Below are 19,666 nucleotides of genomic sequence, written 5' to 3' on the forward strand. Positions count from 1 at the left end.
GTTAATAGCAGCTCAGTTCACAATAGCTAAACTGTGGAACCAACCTAGGTGTCTGTCCTTCAACAGATGAATGGATAAAGAAAATGTGGTGTATATATATATATATATATATATATATATATATATAATGGAATATTACTTGGGTTTAAACAAGAATTAAATCATGGCATTTGAAGGTAAATGGGATGGAGTTGGAGAATATCATGCTGAGGAAAATAAGCAAAACCCAAAATACGAAGGCCGAATGTTTTCTCTGATGTGCAGTACTAATTCACAGTAAGGGGAGGGGTGCTAGGGAAGAATAGAGTTACTTTAGATTAGGTAGAGGGTAATGAAGGGTAGGGAAGGGATATGTGGGTAGGAAGGATAGTAATGTGAAACAGACATTATTACTTCATGTACATGACCGATGTGATCCAACAATATGTACAATCAGAAAAATGATAAATTATATTTCATCTATGTGTGATTTATCAGAATGCATAAATGCATTCTTATAAATGTATAACTAATTAGAACAAATTATAAAATTAAAAAATATAATCATTTTCAAAAATAACTACATGGGTAAATATAAAATATACTCTGATAGTATTTTATTTCTATTTAGTTCTTTTTAGTTAATTTTAAAAATATGAATAATAAACAACTGTAAATTTATGCTAGTAGGAACCTAATTAAAGATGTAGACTGTGAGCAAGAACAACACAAAAACAGATGAGTTTGCAAGGGAGCAGATTATCTGCATGCAATTTGAATCTTAGAATCAACTCAACCTGCATTATTACAAATTTACCATGTTGAGAAACCACATGGTAAATAATTTTTAAAAAGTCAAAACACAAAGAAAAAGAGAAGAAATTTAAATTTTTCAATAGAAAAAAATGTTCATCAATTAAAACAAATGTGAGTTTGTCAAAAATATGTAATGTTATTGTGCACATGCGTATCTTTCAATCAATAGAATTCAACATATATGAGGTAAACACTGACAAATGAAGAGAACTTGAAGAATATACATTCTTCTCAGGAGAACATAAACCCTTCTATTCTCCAGAACGGTCCACATGACAGGACATACACAATTCTCACTTAATTTTAAATTGCACAATCATAGAAAGTATCTTCTCTGCTTATAATGGAATGCAACTAGAATTCAAGAACGGAAGAAACATCTTCCAGTATACAACACACTCTTCTACAACTAATGGGCTAAAGATGAAGTCACTAGAAAAACTAGGTAGCATGGAGATGTTAAGAAAAACAAAAAGCAATATGACAAAACAATGATATGAAGCAAAAACCACTTCTTAGGGGGAAACAGAGGGTAGAAATTACAATCAAAGGGAAGACAAGAGCTTAAATATACTATAACTTTTCAACCCAGGACTAAGAAGATAAGGCAGGCTAAATGCAAAGCCCACAGAAAGAATAAATGAAAACCAGAGTGAGAAAACAGCTAAACAATCACTCAAACCAAACGCTGCTTCTCAGAAACTGTAAGCAAACGTCACGAATCATTAGCCGGACTAAGTACAAACATAGAGAAACCACCAAACACTAAAATCAGAAGTGATAGCAAGGATATAACTACTGATTTTACAGAAATAAAAATGGCAATGAGAGATTATCATAAACAACAATAAATGAGACAATCTATATAACAGGAAAAATTAGAAGCAGGCAAATCACAAACACTGACTCGAGGTCAAGATTTCCATCTTGACCTTGTGAACAACTGCAACAACAAATTATAAAGATTTTGCAATCGAATTCTCCAAAGAAAAATGGATTCATATTATTTCACTGGTGCATTCTACCAAAAATTTTAAATCATAATATTATGCCTGGAAAAAAGAACATCGTTCAGCTACACAAAAGAGCAAACTTGTGATACAGTCTACAACTGAGAAGAGCCTCTAACGCATTATATAAAATGAAAGAAGACAGGAACAAAAAGGTAACATATGTCAGAAGGTCTTTCACTATTTACCCGTGACAGGCAGATCCATACAGACAGAAATCAGAGTACAGGCACCAAACCATGGAGTGGAGAAGAGGGATGTGTTCATTTCATGCTACATATGCTTTTAAGAAAATAATAGTAGTTTTGAACTGGAGACAGATGATGATCACAGAACACAATAAATGCTGTAAAAAGCACTGAAGTTAATTTCAAGAGGATACACGGTACGTGATGTGAATTTCATCTTGATTTTATAAATGACAATTTTCCTTAAACTGACAAGATACAAACTTAGTGCAATCCTTGCCAGAATTGTACACTGTGTCTCTACTGAAATTGACAATCTCATCTTAAAATTGATGTGCAAATTCAAAGGACTCTGAATTGCCTAACAGTTTTGACACCCAACACCACAGTTGGAGGAATCACATTCCCACTTGAAAACATGAAACACAGCTACAGGGAAGAAGACAAGAGGTCAAGAGGGTGCACTACTGGCATAAGGATGGGCATAGCCATCAAGGGGGCAGCATGAGAGTCCACACACAAAGCCTCACATTTACAGTCAACTGGTCTTTGACAAGGGTGCCAAGGAAAGCCAATGGGAATAGATAACCTTTCAACACATGCAGCAGTGACAGCACATTCCTTCTTGCAGGGTCCCTGACACACACCAATCTCTAGCTCTGTATATGTGTGACTTCACTGAAAGCTACACTCAACAAGGCTTCTCTCATGCCTCCACCTACTCTTGCCCACCACACACCACTATCTGCAAAACCAACCCAACTGCAGTTCACTCTGCTGTCCACCACTGCACATGTCAAGGCCTATTCAATCCACAGGACATGCAGCGGCTGCTCCCAGGGTAAGCCGCTCCTTTCCAGCTCCCAAACACTCTTCAGTGATGAACTCCATCCTTATGTCATGGTGTGGTATTCTATATGTTATAACTTGATTGGAAATTGCCTCTTTCAGTAGCCGCGTTCTTGGTTTTTGTTTCAGTATTTATTTGCACCATGTCTCCTTTTTATTGAGCCATTCTAGCTGAGAATTTGTCTATTTATTAACTCTTTCAAACAACAAGGGGTGCATTCTGTTTCTCTTCACATAGATTATTTGTATCTACAGAAGAGTCGGCATGTTCTAATTATTTTATAGTTTCCTGTTGTCCATGCTGCTTCATGGAGATTCATGCTCCCCTAGGTTATCAAAGTGCTTGACAATCACTATTGTCCTGACCACATAACGCCCCCAGAAAATTTAAAGGGGTTCAGCAAACCATAATATCATCAAGAAATCAAACCACTGAGCTGTCGTCAACACTTTACCTGGGCCATTTTTATCAGGAAACAGTCAATGAAGTCCCGGGGATCATTAACATCCAGGGATTCTTCATGTTCTTTTATTTTCTTCAAAATATAATTAATCAGATAATCAATATTTTTGAATAAAGTTTTATGACTCCCTGGAAGATAATCAGTGAGAGCAGGGAAATTATTGCAGACCTATAAAAGAAAACAATAATGCATTTATTAAAAACATTTAATAACACATGTGTGACATATTGCAAATTCTGTAATAATTTATTGCTTTATATGTAAATAAAGTTTGAGTCTAGTGTCATTTCCATTGAAAATATGTAATTCTCTCAGTTTTTACAATGACTGATGGGAGAATTTTCTGAACAGAGCATCAAAAGAGATAATCTTTAATGAAATTTATAAACATCTTTATGGTATAACTTAATTTTATACCAATTCACTTGTTTTCTGCACCAATTTTCCCCACACATGAAATATGACAGCATGGATTAATGTGATTCACATTTTGTAGCTAAGAAAAGAGATTAAGGAAATTGGGGAAACTTGATTTGGAGCACAACACTAGTCCCTGCTGCTTTATTTGTAACAACCAGCTTCACACATGGAATGTGTGTTCTAGGAGTGGAGGTTGTCCAGAGACAACATGAATCCGAACTCTCCTCCAGAGCAGCCAAGCAACTTCTAAAGAGCACTCAAATATTAATTAGAGTATAGGACATGCCAACTCAGCACAGAGAAAATTTGTGTGTTTTTATGATCGACACACCAAAAACTATCCTAACCCAGTGATGTTTTTAGCTAGGAAAACAGCTGAAGATCAAAAACCAACTCAACTCTGTCATTACACAACGTTACATTATTCCTAATATTGTCTTCACTTCAAGAAAATATTCTCTTCCTGAATTGAGATATTCCTACCAAGTACTTTGATGAATAGTCTCCAAGTGTTGATTGCAGGACAGGCCTTGTGGGCAAGGGGAGCTTTTGAAGAGTCCCAGGATGTCCACTGAGGTCATCCTTTGGGCAGTCCCCCAAGGCCTTTCAGAAACAGGGCTTTTAACATTTAAAGGGATCTCCACCCGGCAGTGAGCTAACAGGCTTCAAAGTCACTCTAAACAGGCACCTTCAATTTCCTGCGTGAAAAATAGAGAACTCGGAAACCTTTTCCAGATATTTACTCCATGATGCTCTAGGCAAGACAGCAGAGTCCAGACAATCACCTTATCTCATGCTCAATATACTGTTTTGGATGTGTCTGAAAAAAAGACTCAAAGTGTTTTCTTAGGAAGAAAGGATATTGGCCTCACTTGCACCCATGCAGAGCTCAGAATCCTGACATTTTCATTCAACATGTCCATCAAGGTGAGAAAATCTGGATCTTGGTAGTCAAAACGGTTCTTAAAAACGATGGAGCAGATCACATTGCAGGGAGCACAGCCCAGGATGAAGGTGGGATCACAGGGTGAGCCTAAAGAATTGGAAATGAGTCAAAATACATTCTACTATCTTGTATAACTAAAAAGAACAAATAAGAAAAGTGAAACAAAAAATAAATAAAGTTTTTCAATAAAAAAAGAATCGGAAATGATTTTAAATTATCCTTGTAGTTGGCCATTACAGCCCAGCTACTTAAATAAATGGGTTTGATATACTCAGTTCACATCCACTGCTTTTACTTACATACTTTTCACAGCAAGGTTCTCTTATTTGGGAAGATAAAGACTTTCTACTTAACAATTCCAGTATTGCAGCAGAAACACAGTAAAAGATAACGTAGACATTTTAAACAATATATCGTCTACACAACAACTGACAGCAAAATATTCACATGCATTAAAAAGAGGGCTTTCCAAGGTCATGACACATGCCTACAATCCCAGAGGCCTTGGGAGGTGAAGGAAGAGGATTGCAAGTTCCAGGCCAGACTCAGCAACTTTGTGAGGCTCTAAGGACTTAGTGAGACCTTGTCTCAAAATAAAAAATAAAAGGGTTGAGGATATGGCTCAAAGGTAAAGTGCCCTGGATTCAATCTTCAGCACCAAAAATAAAAGAACAAAGAATCATTTTTACCTATCTGAGTAGGCCATGGAAACCCAGCATGTTAAATAGTGGAGTTTACAATACTCAGTTCACATCCACTGCATTTACATACACCTCATTACTCCCTGGGATTTCTGATTGTGTTTTTATTGTTTTGGTATTGTTGGTGGTGGTACTGGGGATTTAACCCAAGGGCCCTATAGCACTGAGCTACATCCCCAATCCTTTTCTTTATTTTATATTTTTAGACAGAGTCTCACTAAGTTGGTAGGGCCTCCCTAACATGCTGAGGCTGGCCTTGAGCATCAACCTGTCAGACGCTCAAGTCACTCCGATTACATGATTGCCCAACCATGCCTGGTCAAGGGCTAAATCTTAAAGGCAAAAGACTATCTTAAACATAATAAATCAAATATTCAGAACAGAATTGCATCTGTTTATAAAACCTAAGAAAAATACGCCAATAAGAAAGAAAGGGAGACTATACTGTGGACCTGGAAATTTTTTATATGTAATGAATGAATTCTGTGTGGAACCAGTGCAGAGGAATCAAGTGGAGAGACTGTGGGTGAGTCATGCAGATAGAGGTTAAAAAATGAGAAAAACAAAAGGTGTGTGATATTTGAGATGAAAAAGTAATAGCCCTAATTGGATTTGTTTGCTGAAATAAGCAACTTTTATTCAAAATATAAACCCCAGGTAAGACAATCAAAAATGCAAAATAATAGAGGCATAAGATTTCTCATTTGAAAGTTTAAAAAATGAATTTCACTCCTTAGGAAATAAATGTCCATCATTGCCCATCATGCTATTAATTTGATTCTTTGGACATAGCTGACTTTTGTTACTTTTGTGATATAGTCCTCAAAAGATTAGAATAGGGCCAGGGTTGGGGCTCAGTGGTAGAGCATTTGCCTATCATGTGTGAGACACTGAGTTTGATTCATAGCACCACATATACATACACACAATAAAGATCCATCAACAACTAAACCTATAGTATGCTTATGTCATTTTAAAATCAGTCCATGTCATACATCAACTATATTATTTTACAGGAAATGAAACCAAAGTATACGAAATGTTCCTTTTTGTGAGGAATCTCTAAGGTAAATTGCTATAATCAAATAACAGTTGCCATTTATAGGTATAAGCTCCTGAACTCATACCTATGGACCCTAAATAAGGGAGGCTAGAATCAAGGCACTCTGAAAATATAGGAGGATGTTCAAAAATATAAAACATCTTCAGAGATGCTGTGTGCCAGCATCTTTAAACATAACAGGGCTCTAAGTCTTTAGAACTGTGTTATTTACAGTCATGGGGGTGGAAGGTAATTTGCAGAGTCCTGGAGATTGGGGGTGTGGGCACATGTGTGTCACACACTGATAAAGTAAAATTGTTAATCTTTCCTTCAGCTTCATTTGAAACAGGAAATGTGAAAACAAAGTCATTTGGAATCCAAGCTGATAATCACATTCATGGTGACAAACACCCACGGGAGAGGAGAGTTGGCACTGGGAGGAAAATAAGTACCCAAAATCCAATGACTAGGGGAAGAAAAGAAATGCAAAACTGAAATCAGAGTCAATACATTATTAGGGGAGACTATATAAGGAGGCACTCAGAGTCTTCAAAATCTATTAAAGAAATCTTTTTATAAATTTCTGTTTGTGCACTTGGTAGAGTTGTGGGTAAACAGATATTTAACCAAAGGATGTAAATCAAAACACTAAATATGGGAAAGAAGATGTAATTTATGAATTTTTATAAAAATATTTCAGTACTTAGAGAGAAATAATTGATGAGAATTTGATGAAGAGAGAGCTAAGCAATGAAAACCGTGCATTCACCATGACTGGCCAAAGCTACAGCCTGGACCTGCAGGAATCCCTGAGCCATGCCAGTGAAGCTGTGCACACAAGTAAAGTCCAACTTAGTGAAAGAAGATGGCGACAGGTCGGGGCCGCATGAGGGAGTGCTGGGTCACTGCCTCCACATTCACTTACAAGCTGTTCTCTGCTGACACGATCTGGAATAGGTAAACCTCATTAACAATAAGGGGAAACATTGCTCCTTAACTCTAGAAAAAAAAAATCTCAAATACTAAGTTCATGATTTCTGAGTGTAAAAAAAAAAAAAATTCAGGGACAGAAAGAGATCAAAAGAATTTTTACTCCCTAACTGCAGGCCCAGTCATGTCACTACACGTGCAACATTAATAAACAAACACGTCCTGTCTCATTTTAATACCATCCCTGTCCTACATGGGCTCCCAAGCAGGGCCCATAATGAGAGCTCTCACTCACCCTGAAACACTTCCAAGGAGGTCAACAGAGATGAGGGCACCTTTTAAGGTCAATGACATAAAGAGGCACCCACCATTGGTCTTCCTCAACTCCTCCACAAGGCAGCGGGCTTCCTCTTGAACACGGTCCTCAATGCTCCTCTTCCCCATCCCAAAATTCCTCAGGGTCATGAGGGAGAAGCGTCTGGTCTCTTTCCATGTCTTTCCATTGCTGAAAACGATACCTACAAGTAGAGGAAAGAGACCAGGAGGGAGACACCAACCAGGCAGGGGGAGCTGATGTGGGACACACCAGGGACAGCAAAGCTCCACCTGAGGAGCTCTCTAGTCTCCTTTCTCCATCCTGCTCAGCCCAATGACCACTGCCCAACACACACATGAACACTGCCCAACACACACATGCATGTGCACTTACCAAGGTTTCTCTTACTTCTTTTTATAATTGGGATAGAATCTCTTCCAGAAAATTCCTCCCCAATATCAACCAGGGCTTCCTTTACAGCCTCATATCCATGCAACACCACAATGGGTCTCATGCCCAAATACAGAGTGAATACCGGGCCATAGACTTTTGACAGCTAGAGATAATAAAATACAAATACAAATAGAGCAAATCAACTCACTACTTGAACCATGTATCATGCTGATTCTGACAGATATGATTGTCCTCATTTTTATGGTTTTATTCTACCACACGGAGATTGAAATATTCCTAAATTTCATGCATAAGTGACTCTGATAGGGGCCACTTTTGGATGGCTTATGATGTGTCATACAATTCCAAGGCCTTTAGTACACAAATTATACTTATTCCACACATCAATGTATTCAGCAGTCTTACTTGCCCTGCTTTACAAAGGAAGAAACTGAGGTCAGAGAATTTGAAAATCATTTCCAATGTCCCACAGCTAATATACAAGAACAAAATGGGAACTTCACTGAATCAACATTTAATGCTGGAGCACCATATCAACCCCATGACCACCTTGTAATCAATACCAGACTGATCAGGATCACCTGCAAAGCTCTTTCCAGGGAGAAACTGATAGCCCTGTGGTGAACACTAAAATCAGTGATTTTCAGTTACTACAGTTGATCCTAATGCCCATCATGTTTGGGGTCTGCTGCTGTTACAAACACAGAGGACGCACCCCAGGGGCAGAACCATGACATAAAAATCCACTGGAAGGAACAATCTCTTCCACCCTCCTCCACTCCCAGCCCCAGACAAAGAATTTCTGCAGCATCAAAATGATTCTACTATCATCAATTGGACTCATTGTGTTTCTTTCATTCCATATACAACTCCAGATCCTCATGTTAGTACATAAATCCTTATGCTATTTCTTTGATTTCAGACACAAACTGTTGACTCTGCAGAGAAGTTCTATACTCAGGGCAATTTTGAATGAAACACAGGATTAATATGTATGGTCCATGACATCAAAGTTTTCAGAGAATATTTTGCTTTACAATCATGTTAGAATGCTGGGACTCCACAAGTATATTATCTTAGAACACAGGTGTCAATTGACTTCCTTTCACAAACCACTGGGGGAACACAAAGCATACTTACATTCGTTAAGGATTTGCTGATGTCCTTAACATCTATCTGCAGGATATTTCCAATAATTGGGAGAGGAGTGGGGCCAAGAGGGAGCCTCCCCTTCCCTGATTTCAGTCTCCAGACTGAGAGGAGAAGCAGACAGGAAACACCAAGGAACAGGGCCACAACCGGATCCATTGGAATCTTCTCTTCTTACTGTGATAACTGTGAGCTTGCTATCCAAATTTTATAGTCCCCTGCTAATTCAATAATTAACTTTTGAACAAACTATCAGTAAGCTGAGTGGACTTTCATCTCTCTCTTGATTAACCTTTCTCCCAATGACAGAGATACAAGAGAAAATATTGATATTTCTCTTATTCTAGTGAACACCCTGAAGATTATGATTTAAATGTACTAGATTGCTGTCCAGGTATCAGCAAGTAGGAAAAAAAAAAAGATGCTTTCATGTGCTGCTATGATTGAGAAACACTTAAGCTAATCATTTGGTGCAAGAAAATTACTCATAGTGCAGAATTGTCACAGTATTGGCTTCTTGGGAATCTATGACTTTGAGGAATTCAGTGTATTCCATGAGTCATATGTTTTTAAAACATTCGACTTGGAGATGCAGTGCCCAGGGCAAGGACAAGGACACAGAGCCTGCAGGTGGTAGACCTGAGGCTGGGACCTACCGACCCTGCATCTTGCACCCTTCCCTCAAGGAGAAACTCACTTCTTCTACACTGGTGGTAGGAATTAAAACGAGTAAGGTCATTATGGAGCACAGTATGGAGGTTCCTCCAAACATGAAGAAAAAAATTCACCTAGTACTGTATGATCCAGGTATCACACCTGTGAGTAAATAAAGGAAATGAAATCAGCATACTGAAGAGAGGTTCATCACATGCCCATGTTTATTATGGTATTCTCTGCAATAACTGAGGTAAGAAATAACTTGAGATTCCATCGACAGATGAACAGATAAGAAAAAGGTGGCATATATACACATTTTTCTATTATCCAGCCATAAAGCAGAATGAAAGATTATCTTTTGCATCACAGTAGATGGAACAAGGAAGGACACTAAGTGAAATAACTAGACACAGAATGACAAGAAGTGCATGTTTTCTCACGTGTGCAAGCTAAAGAAAGTTGACCTGAAAGTAGAATCATGATTAATAGAGGCTGGCAAATGCACAGGAGAGGGTAGATAAAAATAAATTGCATTGAAGCAATACATTCTGAATGTATGCATGGAAAAAATCCATTAATATAGAACACCAATATATGCTAAAGAGTAAAAAGAAAAAATACATTCACTTCTACTGTGTTCACCAACATTTCCTAATTGTGTAACATGGTTCAATATTTCGTGATTCCGCCTAATCAGTGACTTCCAAAATAAACATGAATTTTGTTAATAATCATGCAAAAGATTGACTGACTAGGGATGAAAACAGTTTGTTTTTATAACCTGCAGAACATGAGTGATCCCAAATTATGGTAGGGCATGACTTTATGCAGGGCAAAACAAGTAGTAGTCTGTTGCCTGAGTCACAGAGTTCTGAACTCTACAACAATCACATTAACTTATTTGGGGTAAAATCATCTCAGTTGCTTCACCAGAGGAATCACTTTATTCCTTCAGAGATCTGGGTCTCTGCTCTGCTCCTTCTTCCTTTGGTTGACCAGAGAATACTGCCTTGTCCTTTCCTTTAATACATGAAAGAATATAGGATAATTTAAAGATACGAGAGTTCTCTGAGATCAAGTGTGTAAACTTTACTTTGCAGGAATGAGCAAGCAGTGACCAAGTGAGATAAAGGGTCACCAATGCAGCAGTGCGAGACCTTCTCTCAGAATCCTGTGTTCCAACTCCCCACTCAGTGACATCTTACTTCCCATTGCACAGTATTCTCATTCCGGTTCAAATACGCAGGAGGATATCAGCAGGAAGCCCTCGAGATTCACACTATTCAACCCTCAGCTTTGCCAGAGTTGTGGATTAGAATGCGGTTCTTTGTCTTAACAAAATTTAACGTCTAAAGCAGTTTTGTTAGCAGCAAAACTCAATGTAAAGTTCCTACATACACCCTGCCCACATCCACTCACAGCCCCTCCCACAATCAGTAGCCCTCAGGAGTGTGGTTCATTAGATACAAACAAACCAACATGGACACACACAGATCATGGATCACATAGGCTGACTCTATGTGATCATAGAGTACTCTATGTACTGTACATTCTGTGGGCTTTGACTAATGTACCATTACATGTATCTGTCTACTAGTATACTGCCAGGAAGATTAGTTTCACTGACCTAAAAATCCTCTACTGTGCCTATTCATCCCTCTCTTCCCTACAAGCCCTTGGCAACCAATGATCATGTTAGTCTCACCATAATGTTGTATTTTCCAGAACATTACATAGTTGGAATCACACAATATGTACCGTTTTGTTTGGATTCTTTCACATATTAATATGCAAAGGCTCCTACATGGTTTTTCTTTTCATGGCTTCATATCATAGTTCATTTGACTTGAACACCAGATAAGGAAGTATGATACAGATTTACCACCATTTGTTTGTACATTAACCTATTGGAAGACTTCTTGATTACTTCTGATTTTTCTATGAGATGAATCAAAATGCTATGTAAACACATGTGCAGGATGTAGTGAGACTCTAGTGTTCAATCCCATTGGATAATTATCAGGGAGCACAAGTGCTGGACCACATGCATGGTACATTGACTGCTAAATGTCTTTCAATGTGTTACCACCATTTTGCCCTCACACCATGTTCTGGTTTGGATATGGGGTGTCCCACAAAAACTACTTCTAGAACAAGGGCATCTAGATTTTATCCTGTGTTGTCTTCTCAGAGTTTATAGTTTTGCACCTCACATGTAGATCTATGACCTCTGTTGAGTTATCCTTACTGATAGGTGTAAGGTCTCCATCTAGATTCAGCCTTTTGCATGTGAATGTCCAGTTGTTCCATTCCCCCATGTTGAAAAAACTGTCCTTTCTTCATTGAATCGCCTTTGTTTGTTTTTTTTTTTTATTTTGTTTTGTTTTGTTTTTTGGTTTTTGTTGTTTTTTTTGTTTTTGTTTTTGTTTTTTTTTTGTCAAAGCTCTGTTGATTATAGTTACATTCTAGATTTTGGCCCTCTTTTCTGTACATGAATCTGTCTACTCTTAAACCAATATCATACTGTCTGGGTCTCTTTGAGATCTGCCCATGTTTCTTTTCCCTTTTTCTCTCTCACTTCCAGATATGAGAGAAAACATACAACCCTTAACCTTCTGAGTTTGACTTATTCTGCTAACATAATGGTCTCTAGTTTCATCCATTTTCCTTCAAATGACATAATCCCAGTTTTCATTATGGCTCAATAAAAGTCCATTGTATATATATACCACATTTTCTTTATCCATTCATCCACTGATGGGCACCTAGGCTGGTTCTATAGTTTGACAGTTACAAATTGTGCTGTTGTAAATATGGGTACTCATAAATCACTGCAGTGTGATGACCTTAATTCTGCAGGATAAATACTGAGGAGTGGTATAGCTGGGTCTTATGGTGGTTCCATGTTTAGCCTTTTGAGGAATCTCTTTTTGTGAAAGTCAATTTTATTTATAAATATCCACTATTGGCTTCCTTTTTTAACAACCACAAGTGTACCAAAAATTTTCTGGTATGTACAGAATTGTTTTACTTTGAAATATTTGGAAGCAAATTGCTTACTCACTTCCAAAGACTTAATATTTTAGTGTAAATTTCCTGAAAACAAGACAATTTTCCTATGTAAGAATAATCAAGCCATCAGAATAAAAAAAATCTTTATTGATAAACTGAGACTTCCCAAACCTTATTCTCTTTGGTGTTTCACCAATAAATCCCAAAGATATTCTTTATGTCCATTGAAAGTTCAGTTCAGAATCCAGAATCACAAGTAACAACTGTGTATCATGTCTCCTCAGTCAACTTCGGTCTAGGGCAATTGTTCAGTCTTTTCTACACTCCCATGACCTTCACAATCTAAGAGCATAGACCCAGTGTTTATAAAATGACCCTTGGTTTGAGCTTTTCTCAAGTTGCTTTAATCATTCAATTCAGCCTATGCATCTCTGGCACAAAGGTCCACAGAATGACACTTTTTCTTCTCCACTATAGGTGACAATTTTCATTAGTTTCATTACAAATGATGTTCATTTGATTAGTAAGAACAGAGAAATTCTGGCAATCTTCTCTACTTTATTCTTATGAACTATGTAATTTAGAAGAATTTCACAGGTAGATACTTAGAAATTTTACAACAGTTTCTCGTCAAACTTTCAAGTTGTTCCTTTATATCAAAAAGGAAACATAGATTTAATGGTTCTTACCATTATATATTTCAGTGTTCAAATGTAATATATGTCACTAGATTTTATAAACCTTTTCATGATGCAGTCAATTCTTGATCACTTTCTATTTTCTCTTTTTGTTGTTGTTGGTTTTGTTTTTCTTTTTTTGTTCATATTTCATTTTGTTTTGTTGTTGGCACTGCAACATATTCTAGATTCATCTTATATTTCCCCTGCTTCAACTTCTCAATCAGCCATTTTCCAAATATGACTGGATCCCTTTATTCAAAAATCAGAAATTCAACTCAGTATAAGAGTTTTGGGTGTATTTATTGGGTTGAGGATGTCACAGGACATAGAGCTGCTCAGGGAACACAGTTAGGGAGTACATGCTTAAGAATACAGTAAGTATCTTGTGCAGAGAGAATACAAAATGGTGGGATTTTATTCACAGAAGAAAGAGACATTGGTTATTGCCAGTCAAGGAAAACCATGAAGAGGTTAAATGTTTGGAGGGAAATGATCCCATGAACCAAAACAATGAAGAGTTAGAGAGCTCATTCCCTACTCTCTTAGTACCAATTGATGGAACCAGAGTCAGATCCTGAGGATGGAAGGACTTAGTGAGGAACCTTATCTATAAGTGTGGTCCCACTGGACTCCTCACCCTTCACTGCCAAAGGAATTACAGAGGCGCTGAGCCAGAGGCTTGAAATCAGGATAAAACATCTGTGTGGTGGGCGAGACCCGGGGCCCAGGGTTACGCCACGTGCATCTAAAGATGGCGACTGGCAGAGAGCAAACGGCATCCTGATTATGCCTGGAGAAAGGCAGGAAGCGTTTACAATTGGCTGTATGATAATCAGTTCAGCCGCCTAGCACGTGGACAGATATACTTTACATGTATGCTTGAGCGAGTGATCGCTTGACCTTTAACAAGATTGGATGGACGTATCTGGTTACAATTGCTTATGCATGAGACTGCTTATATATTGAGGGTGTTATCTGAATAAACAGGAAGCTGCTTCATGAACTTCTGAAGAGTACGTGTCTTTTGTCCCACCGGTCGGGCCGAAAGAGCAAGAAGCGGTGGCGGAGCCGCTTGGAGCAACCCAGGCTAGAAGCAGCAGTTATTTGTACATCTGCCCACCCTGCTCCCATGACATTTACTGGGATTGGAGCTGTGCGACTGGAGGAAAAGTCCTCTCTTGTGTCTTGATTATATCATAACTTTCATGATAGCTTTATTAAATAAACATCATTAAGGTTTCCTCATTCTACTTTACAGTCTGTATGTGTTAGTCACACAGTTCTGTTACTGTGACAAAATACCTAAAGTATAAAGAGAGAAGGTTTAGTGTGATTCAGAGTTTCAGAGGTTTCATTTCATGATCAGTTGGATTCATTGCTTTCAGCACTGTGTTGTGGCAGCCTGTCATGGTGGTGAGGCTTCACAGAGCAGAAACATTCAGCTCATGCCCAAGAAAGGAAGACAAAGTTCACACGGGGTTCCACAATCCCCTTCAGTGCACACCTCCAGTGAACTAAGACCTTCCACTAGGCCCCACTTCTTAAAGATTCCTACCACCTCCCAATAAAATCACACACTCAGAACCACATGGGCCTTTTGGGGGATGTTCCAGATACAAACTATAGCACTAAATTATGTAATTATTAATTTTTTGGAATTTGAATAGGATATTTGAATTGTGGTTGTATTAGTCAGGGTTCTCTAGAAGAACAGCATCAACAGGAAGTATGATTGTGAAAAGGGGAGTTTTTAGATTGGCTTACACAACCAGAAGCTGGATAGTCCACAACAGCCGTCAGCAGGCTGGAGAGCTAGAGGAACCAGTAACTGTGCAGTCCAAGAGGCAAAAGCCCCAGAAAAAGAAGGATCACAGCACTACTTCAGTCCAAGACCAAGGCTTCTGGAAATGACCTGGGGAATGACTAGCAGAGTCCACTTCAGAAGAGTGAAAAACCAAGAGTCCAATATCTCAGACAACTGAATCAGCAATCAAGAACCCTTTCAAGAAGAGACAAGGTTGCATCCACATCTGCTTTCTTGTTCTTCCAACTTTTATTCCATCCAAGCCACCATCCTGCTGGGCAGGGGCTCCACTTCAGTTCACTGTTCCACATTCTAATTGCTCCTAGCCCTCTTTGACACACCTAGAAGCCTCTTAATTATCTGCATCTCTTAATCCAATCAAGTTGACAATTCAAATTAACCATGACAGCAGTAAGGCATAATATAAAATTTACCAGTTTAAGACTTTTTAGTAGACAGTTTTTCAATTTGCAAAATGAAAATTTATACAAAGAACCCTTGATTTTAACCTCCTTTTGTCCCTGATGACCATCCACATAACACAGACACTTTGTTTTATGAATTTCCTCATTCGAGATAGCTCATATTAGTAGACTAATATAGTATTTATAATTTTGTGACTGACTTAGCAAATGTTGCACAATGTCTTCAAGTTTTGTCCATTTTATGGGATATATCAGATTTCCTTTCTTTACAAGGCATTAATAATATCTACTATATGCAAAAAAACACACATTTTGCTTAGTCCTTCATCGAGGAACACCAGGAGTGGTTCCACCCTTTGACTATGGTGAATAATGCAACTTTGAGCACCCAGGTAAAAATACCTTTGATACACTGTTGTGGGGTGTAATTTTAAGAACAGACCCATCACCACTGAGAAGTCCAAATCTGAGAGTCTTTATCAGCCAGTCAGTCGGCTGTCTCACATAATGCCCAAAATGGCTATTGGGAGAAGAGCTCCAACCATAAGGTTGGAGGGGTTTTTATACCATAAGTCAGTATATAAATCATAAGTGTCCGTTACTATGATTCAAAACTACAAACTAACTTCATGAGATCAAAAATCATAAGCAGAAGGGAAAGTGAGTCAAAATGACCTTAGTTCGGTACGGGTTAAAGAATGGTTACTTATATTTACACAATCGCTGTTGACATGGTACATTGTCTAAGAAAAATAAGAATCAAAAAGAGTACAATTTTACATTATATAAGAATTATCATTTTGTGTTGCCAAATATGCTATGTTAAACAACAGTTGATGGGTACAGAAGCGGGGTCTTTCCACAGGAGAAGCATTTCCTACATGACATGGAGTCTCAGCTGAAATGGAGTCTGCTTGGTCATTGCCCATATAGCCTGGTCCATAACATTTCCATGGAGTCAAATATGTCAAACTGTCAAGACACTGCTTTTATCTCCCATGAAAATGTACCCAGAAATGGAATTGATTGGTCACATGATAATTCAATTTTAATTTTTTAGGAACCACTTGCTATACTATTTTTCACAGTGGCTACATCATTTTTCCCTCCCCACAGTATACACAAGCCTTCCAACTTCTGTATATACTCTATATATTTCGAGTTCTCCCTCTTTTTCCCTCCCTGTCTCTTATAATGCCTACCCTAATGAGTGCAAGGTGGTATCTCATAGTAGTTTTAATCTATTTTTTTTTTCATTCTGCATTATGCACAAAAACAAATTTCTGAGAACTGACTCAGCAATGACAGTATTTTTGCTCAGAACATGCAGGGAATACATAGCTCTGAGTCATCATAGACTAAGTGTTGTGCAGTTTTACTATGATGACATTTTAGTGACTCAGCTTTAGGTAAGTATTAGCACCTGTGTTGGTTGAGGCAAGAGTTACAGAGTACAAGGAATAGCGAATATATCTATAAAATGATCCAGGACCCTCTCCTTAACGAAGGTTGCACGATCACTGGGTCGGGAGGGGATGGGGTTGTGAGAGGCAGGTGAGAGAGGGTATCCCTGAGAATGAGAGGGTGGACGAAGGCTCCAAGGAGGAGAAGCGGCAGGTAATGGCCCAGCAGCAACCAGTAGACCTTCTTCAGGCAGGAATGAAGCAGAGCTGGTATGAAGGTGGCACTCTGCCAAATGCACTGGCAATGGGGGTGGTGTTGATGTCCTTAGGATCAACCACAGGTTTCAGCTTAAAATTCTGTAAGATGGTGGTCAGGAACAAAAACAGCTCCATGCGGGCCAGGCCCTCTCCCACACACATGCGTTTTCCTGAGGACGACAAACACAGAGTTTTCCCTCCTTGAATATTAGGTTCTGAAATGTTATAAAAATATGTGAGCCTCTCTAAAATTAAAAATGGGCTGGAAATGTGGTTCAGTGGTTAATCCTCCCTGGGTTCAATCCCTGATACCATAAAAAAAATATATATATATATATATATGAATGTTTTATACACACACACACACACACACACACACACACACACACTGACTATTTGATGCATGATAACTTACATGCCTGAGTCAGGGACAAGACAATTGGAATGAAGGTTGGCAAGACAGATGCACAGAAGATTGGACACATTCCCTATTCACTCTACATCTCATTGTATCAGGCACTCTTCATTCTCCAAATATTTATTGCATATTACCACAATCACAGCTTTAATAACCTTCACGCAATATAACTGCACTTTTCACGTTTCAAGTTTGCATAAATTTTTTTCTGAAAACATACCTTTCCCACACAGCACACTGAAGGGAGAAGGCTGAGAGGAAGAAGAAACATATTCTGGTTCCTTCTGTACCTCGAACCCAGTACTCAGCCACAGGTCCTTTTTCCCTACCATAATTTCACCTGTCTTCACCTCTCACTCCCTCACTTTCAAGGTTCCGATGGTTTCCTGTCTGTCCTGACACCAGGAGTAGTGGCTGACCAGCCCTCACGTTCTCTTCCCTCTCTTATGTTCGGTCTCATCCTTCCATTCCTCACCCTCTCTCCTCTCAACTCCGGGCACAGCCCTCCTGGTCCATCTCCCACACAATGAAGTCTCAGCCTTCCTCTCACGGTGCCCTATTTGGCTACTGCTCTTACACTTCCTTAGACCTGCGTCCTTGTTGTTACCTCTTTACCATGTATGTGATCCCCTTGGGCAGTAGATTCTTACCCGCCAAATTTCCTCCACACAGTCATGCTTCCACAGAAGCAAGGGTCACCTCAAATCCCATTTTCTGTTATTTTCTACCTGCTAAAATATGAGTCACTCAGACCTAAAAGAAGGACTCCATCCTTGACAGCTTGACATGAACAGTGCTGGGCCCATCTAAGGTCATCTAAAATTGAAGGTGACTCCCTACCTAGAGTTTCAACACACACAGTTTAGCAGTGAGAATGAATATCCCAAATGCATGATCTTGAGTAGAGGAAGAGGAAGGTGCTCTGTGATCACCACAGACCCTTCTCCCACATTCCCAAGGTTCTGCTCAGCCTATATTTAGGTCAGGTGTTATGATCCCGAGATCTATATGAAACATCCTTTCCTATACTCCATTACCTCCACTTCTTTCCTTGTTCCCCACCTCCTATGAGCCAGCTCAACTCTACTTTCCCCTGTGAGGATGTGGCCGGGTATGAAAAAGCAGAATATGAGCAAATTCACCATCTGCCTCCCCAGAAACCACAGCTTCCCTCTCTCACAATGCTAGTGCTACCACACAAAGATCTGTTTGCTTCTCTGCTTCCTAAACCCAGAGTGAGACTCTTAAAAGCCCATTATATTCTCTAGGATATTTGCATTTGTCTGGGAGGGAGGGACACCACAGAGGAGATTCTCAAGGTGTGGAGTCAGACACCTTTTTCAAGGCAAGTGAGGGAAGTTTTAATGAAGTTCACTTCTAAGAATGAAATTCTTAGAAGTTCCAACTAAGTAATTTGATGACATCCAGAGGCATAATTCAACCAACCTATGCTGTAAGCTTCCTCCATTTGGAAAACATGTCAGACACCCCACAAAGCCCCTCTAATGTGGCCCAATATTGAGAATATATTATGATCAGGGAAAGTTCATGGGCATTGGAATGGACCTTCTACTGATATATAAAAAGGAAATGTACCAGTCCCAGAGGAGACACCATGTAATTTCCAGTTGGTCTCAAAATTTATCTTTCAGAATTGAACGTGGGGATGCATGCCTGTAGTCCCTGATACTTCAGAGGCTAAGGTGAAGAATGGCTCAAGTTCAGGAGTTCAAGGCCAACATGGAAACAGCATTAAAAAAAAAAGTTATCTTATCCCCTAAAACA

At 38.8% G+C, this 19,666-nt stretch overlaps 1 protein-coding gene and 1 pseudogene across 5 annotated transcripts in view; one reads left to right on the forward strand and one right to left on the reverse strand.

Moving 5' to 3' along the window:
- The window catches only part of LOC306660059 (GTP-binding protein 4-like), a 57,393-nt pseudogene extending 54,109 nt beyond the window's left edge, over positions 1 to 3,284 (forward strand). Inside the window, exon 3 of the transcript XR_013766626.1 lies at positions 1,978 to 3,284. The product of XR_013766626.1 is annotated as a GTP-binding protein 4-like (transcript). The remainder of the gene's footprint in view (positions 1 to 1,977) is intronic.
- The window catches only part of LOC306660042 (cytochrome P450 2C55-like), a 69,577-nt gene that overhangs the window by 11,891 nt on the left and 38,020 nt on the right, over positions 1 to 19,666 (reverse strand). The window contains exons 1-5 of one of the 4 annotated variants that reach the window (XM_079138110.1): positions 9,216 to 9,423; positions 8,055 to 8,217; positions 7,714 to 7,863; positions 4,599 to 4,759; positions 3,298 to 3,474 (exon numbers count right to left, since the gene is read on the reverse strand). In XM_079138110.1, coding sequence (XP_078994236.1) covers positions 3,298 to 3,474; positions 4,599 to 4,759; positions 7,714 to 7,863; positions 8,055 to 8,217; positions 9,216 to 9,383 — 819 coding nt within the window. In that variant the 5' untranslated portion in view covers positions 9,384 to 9,423. Of the gene's footprint in view, positions 1 to 3,297; positions 3,475 to 4,598; positions 4,760 to 7,713; positions 7,864 to 8,054; positions 8,218 to 9,215; positions 9,424 to 15,607; positions 17,634 to 19,666 lie in introns of those variants that run through there. The other 3 variants (XM_079138111.1, XM_079138112.1, XM_079138109.1) reach the window with 3 other exon arrangements.

The sequence above is a fragment of the Sciurus vulgaris genome, assembly GCF_902686455.1.
Source record: "Sciurus vulgaris genome assembly, chromosome: 4".
Lineage (NCBI taxonomy): Eukaryota > Metazoa > Chordata > Mammalia > Rodentia > Sciuridae > Sciurus > Sciurus vulgaris.